This window comes from Rosa chinensis, chromosome 4 (assembly GCF_002994745.2).
Source record: "Rosa chinensis cultivar Old Blush chromosome 4, RchiOBHm-V2, whole genome shotgun sequence".
Lineage (NCBI taxonomy): Eukaryota > Viridiplantae > Streptophyta > Magnoliopsida > Rosales > Rosaceae > Rosa > Rosa chinensis.
Genome location: NC_037091.1, coordinates 35451955 through 35455915, shown reverse-complemented (window position 1 = coordinate 35455915; position 3961 = coordinate 35451955). Strand labels below are relative to the sequence as shown.

Genomic DNA, 3961 nt, shown 5'->3' with positions numbered 1-3961 from the left:
ACCGGAAAAGTTAGCTGAAAAAAATGTCCCCAGAAAAGTCGCCGGAAAAAGGTCGACAGGCGTTGACCGCAGGTGCTGACGTGGCAGCTGACTGGAGGCTGACGTGGCAGCTGACTGGATGCTGACGTGGCTCGGGCTGGACCTGATCTGATTTGGGCCTAGAGGAGAGACTGTGGGCCTGAGGTCTGCTTCTGGGCCTAGGGCTGATCTGCTTCTGCCTTTTCCTTTTCTTTTTTTTTCTTTTCTTTCTGCCAGTTCGGATGCAATCTATTCTGGTGGCCAGTTCCGGGATTGAAATTTCCGATTCCGGGGTCTTGGAACAATGGTGCTGCTGCTGGTGGAAGATGGCAGTAGGAGGCTGGAAGGAAGGCTTTGAACCGGGCAGAGGGACTTTCGTTACTTCCGGTGGCCGGCTCGGTGGTTTTCCGGCCGGTTCTTGGGGTGGGGCTGCCGGTTCTAGATTCCTAGAGTTGAGATCTTCAAAGTGGGCGGCGGTGGTTTCTGGGATTTGAATGCTACGAATTTAGGGTTTCAGGGTTAGGGCTTCGTGCTGATAACATGTTGTAAAGAAACTGAATTTGAGAGGAATTTGCAGTGTATTCTCATTGATAATAGGGGCCTCTTTATATAGAGGATTACAATGCATAGAATCTCAATCATATAAGGAAAGTAATCGTACATTGAATAGGAATCTAGATCCTTCTAATTTAATCCTATTACCACTAGAGCAAGTAACCTAGAGTTTGGGCCAAACATAAATTAAGGTTTACTTGAACAAAGAAGAATAACAAGAATAACAATAACAATAACAATATTATTGTCATTATTGTTGTTGTTGTTGTTGTTATAAGCCAACTAAATGATCAAGTAGTAAAAATCTAAATAGTTCTCATCACAACTTTATTTATTCGCCAAATGATATTACAACATTTTGGTAGTTATTCTAACTTCTATATCTAAAAGCATATATAACCGAAGCAAGAAGCAAATTACATTATTCATAGTTTCATACTAATGGACTGAAGGCAACAACTATAATTCCTCTATATATCTTGACTTTATTTTCATCCTAAATAAGGGATAGCAACGGCTTTGAGTGGATACTTCATTTGTGTTATAAAGCCAGTGGATTCAGTCATGTCTATATCATGTACCCCTAGTCCACCAGGGACTGCCCAGTCGAACAGGTACACCAAATTTGCCAAAGCAATCTCACTAACCATAGCGGCATACTGAATTCCGGGACATCTCCTCCTTCCAGCCCCAAATGGAATAAATTCGAAATGATTCCCTATATAATCTACATCACTGTTCAAGAACCTTTCTGGTTCATAGTTGTCTGGGTTGCTGTATGATTTGGGATCTCTTCCTATCTGCCATGTGTTAACAATAATTTGAGTGTTGGCTTTAATGTTGTAACCCTTTATTTTCTTATCTTCAGTTGACATCCTGAATAATAAAGTAAACGGAGGATGTAAGCGAAGAGTTTCTTTGATCACAGCCTTCAAGTACTTCATTCCATTCAAATCATCCTCAGTGATCTCTACTTTGTTTCCAGCTATTTCCCTGACCTCATTTTGCAATTTTTTCATTACTCTTGGATGTTTTAAAAGCTCTGCCATTGTCCACTCTAGAACTGCATACGATGAATCAGTTGCAGCCGAAAACATGTCCTACAAAAAGAATTTGAGTTAGCTACACACACACACACAAGGTTAAGTTTGGAGGGGCCAAAAATGATAATATTTTTTGCTTTAGGAGGGGAGGTTGGGGGTTTTAAAGTTTATGTTTACAATTCTTCTCCGCTAACTATCGAACACTTCTGATTTATCAAAAAAACTTGAGAGAATTGCACAAATGATCACTCAACTATGACTCATTCGACACTTTAGTCATTTAATTTAAAATATATCATTTTGGTCACTCAACTAAAACTCTGTTAATCACTTTAGTCATCGAAGGGTCATTTTGTCTCACTTTAATCACTTCTCTCACTCATTCCAATTCAGATTTCTCAAATTTTCACAATTAGTTGGTCGAAAATATCCTTGATATTGTGACAAATAAATTTTTTAATAAAAAAAAAAATTACAAAGTGATATATATAGAAAGTGAGTGACCAAAGTGTCGAACATGTAAAAGTTGAGTGACCATTTGTGATATTCTCCCAAAAAACTTATTATAGCATCAGTTTATCAATTATCATGAAACTTAAGCAAAAAACATTATCATATCAAGCAACAAGTGAACACTAATAAAAAGTCGAGAACTAATTATAATTATACAAAACATATATCATTTTAAAAGAAAAAAATTACATATGCATAGATGTTCTATTGCATAAAAACTTCAAAAATGAAAGTGATATATGTTCAATGGTTTATACATACATTTCCATAAATTTTCTCTACCTCTAACAAAGAACTGGGGTTCTTGAGATTTGAGAGGTGAGTCTTTAAAAATTACACGTTCTTCTATGCATTACCATGAAAATCTTGTAACTAGTGACCTTTAAATGATTAAATACTTGGGAGAAGTGAAAGATTTTTGCTATTCCTCATCTTTTGTTTTGTTTTGTTTTTTTTTTTTTTTTGGAGGGGAGGGAGAAGGGAGGCCATGGCCCACACCGGCTCCTATTGTGTTCCGCTTCTGCGTGCGCGCACATATATACACACATACACCTTACTTTAAAAAGGTCATTAATAGAAAAATTGTGTGTGTGTTGGGTGTCGACTACTTACCATGATGAGAGCCTTCACGGTGATTCTATCAATAGGGAATGATGAGCTGTCTTCTTGAATCCCAAGTAAAACGTCCACGAAGTCCTTTTGGCCATTCTCGTCATGATCATCCGTATGATTCATATTCCCTTTAATGTTTCCACTCTTGGAACGTTGCTCAATATGATCTTGAATCACTCTATCTAAAAGGCCATCAAACTGTTTAGCCACCTTGTCTAATTTAGAGTCCAAACCATTGACACGAGTTAACCAAGCCAGCCATGGGATATAGTCTCCGATGTAGACGCTTCCTAATATCTCAATAAACTCCCCTAAAAGATCCTTAAACAATACTATTTTACCATCTTCCCCAATGATGCTATTGTACTTCCTGCCCGTAGTCACTCTACAGGTGACATCAATAGTAAGCGTCACAAGCTTTTCACTTAAATTCACGATTGATGACTTTGAAGAGGAGGACATACATGATTGTTCTATCCTGGAGATCATGAATTTTGTTTCCTCTTCTCTCACGGCACGAAAAGAGCGAACCATTTTGGTGCTCAAAAGATTTAAAACACATATACTCCTCAACTGCCTCCAATACTCACCATAAGGTGCAGACGCCATGTCTTTGCAGTTGTAGAAAAGCTTCTTAAAGACGGTGCACGTTGGTCTGCTGGCGACTGTGAGATCATGTGTTTTCAAGACCTCATGTGCAGCCTCAGCCGAGGAGACAACGAGGACTGGGACACTTCCGAAATGGAGGAGCATGAGGGGGCCATGGTGATGAGCTAGGGCTTGAAGTGAGCGATGAGGATGTGAGTCTAGTAGGTGAAGGTTCCCAAGGAAAGGAAGCTTTGGTGGAGAAGGTGGTTGATTTTTGGTATTAACGGAAGACCATCTGCGAAAGAGAACGAAGAAAATGGGCAGACATAGTACTAATGTGAGGGTGAAATAATATTCCATGAATAGGGAGGTTTTATGGGTTAGCTCTATCATTTTGACATCTTTTTTTCTTTCTGTGTGTGCCTTATATACACATATTTGACAACTGAGGAAGGTACAGTCCAAGTATGAGGTGTGTGCGCGGGGGTGGCGGATTCATGAGTGAGAAATGATAAGGGTAAAGGAGAGGAGTGAGAAACAAGATATAGGAGTGAGAAAGAAGAGAGAAAGGGAAGACAAAATGGAATTAATAGGTGGTTGGTGGCTGATGGCAGATGGCTGACTTTTTTTTA

General features: G+C 39.1%; 1 protein-coding gene across 1 annotated transcript; it reads right to left on the bottom strand.

Moving 5' to 3' along the window:
• Nucleotides 1-1020: 1020 nt before the first annotated feature.
• LOC112198429 (cytochrome P450 736A117) lies at nt 1021-3735 on the bottom strand. The gene is made up of 2 exons (XM_024339553.2): nt 2742-3735; nt 1021-1673 (listed from the first exon to the last, which is right to left on the bottom strand). The coding sequence occupies exons 1-2, from the start codon at nt 3720-3722 to the stop codon at nt 1065-1067; spliced, it is 1590 nt and encodes a 529-aa protein (XP_024195321.1). The 5' UTR covers nt 3723-3735; the 3' UTR covers nt 1021-1064.
• Nucleotides 3736-3961: the final 226 nt, after the last annotated feature.

Excerpts from the sequence above, each read along its gene's own strand:
- LOC112198429 (XM_024339553.2), bottom strand. The coding sequence starts at position 3,722 with ATGATAGAGCTAACCCATAAAACCTCCCTATTCATGGAATATTATTTC. Across the intron at positions 1,674-2,741 it reads CCGTGAAGGCTCTCATCATG|GACATGTTTTCGGCTGCAAC; the intron begins GTAAGTAGTCGA and ends TTCTTTTTGTAG.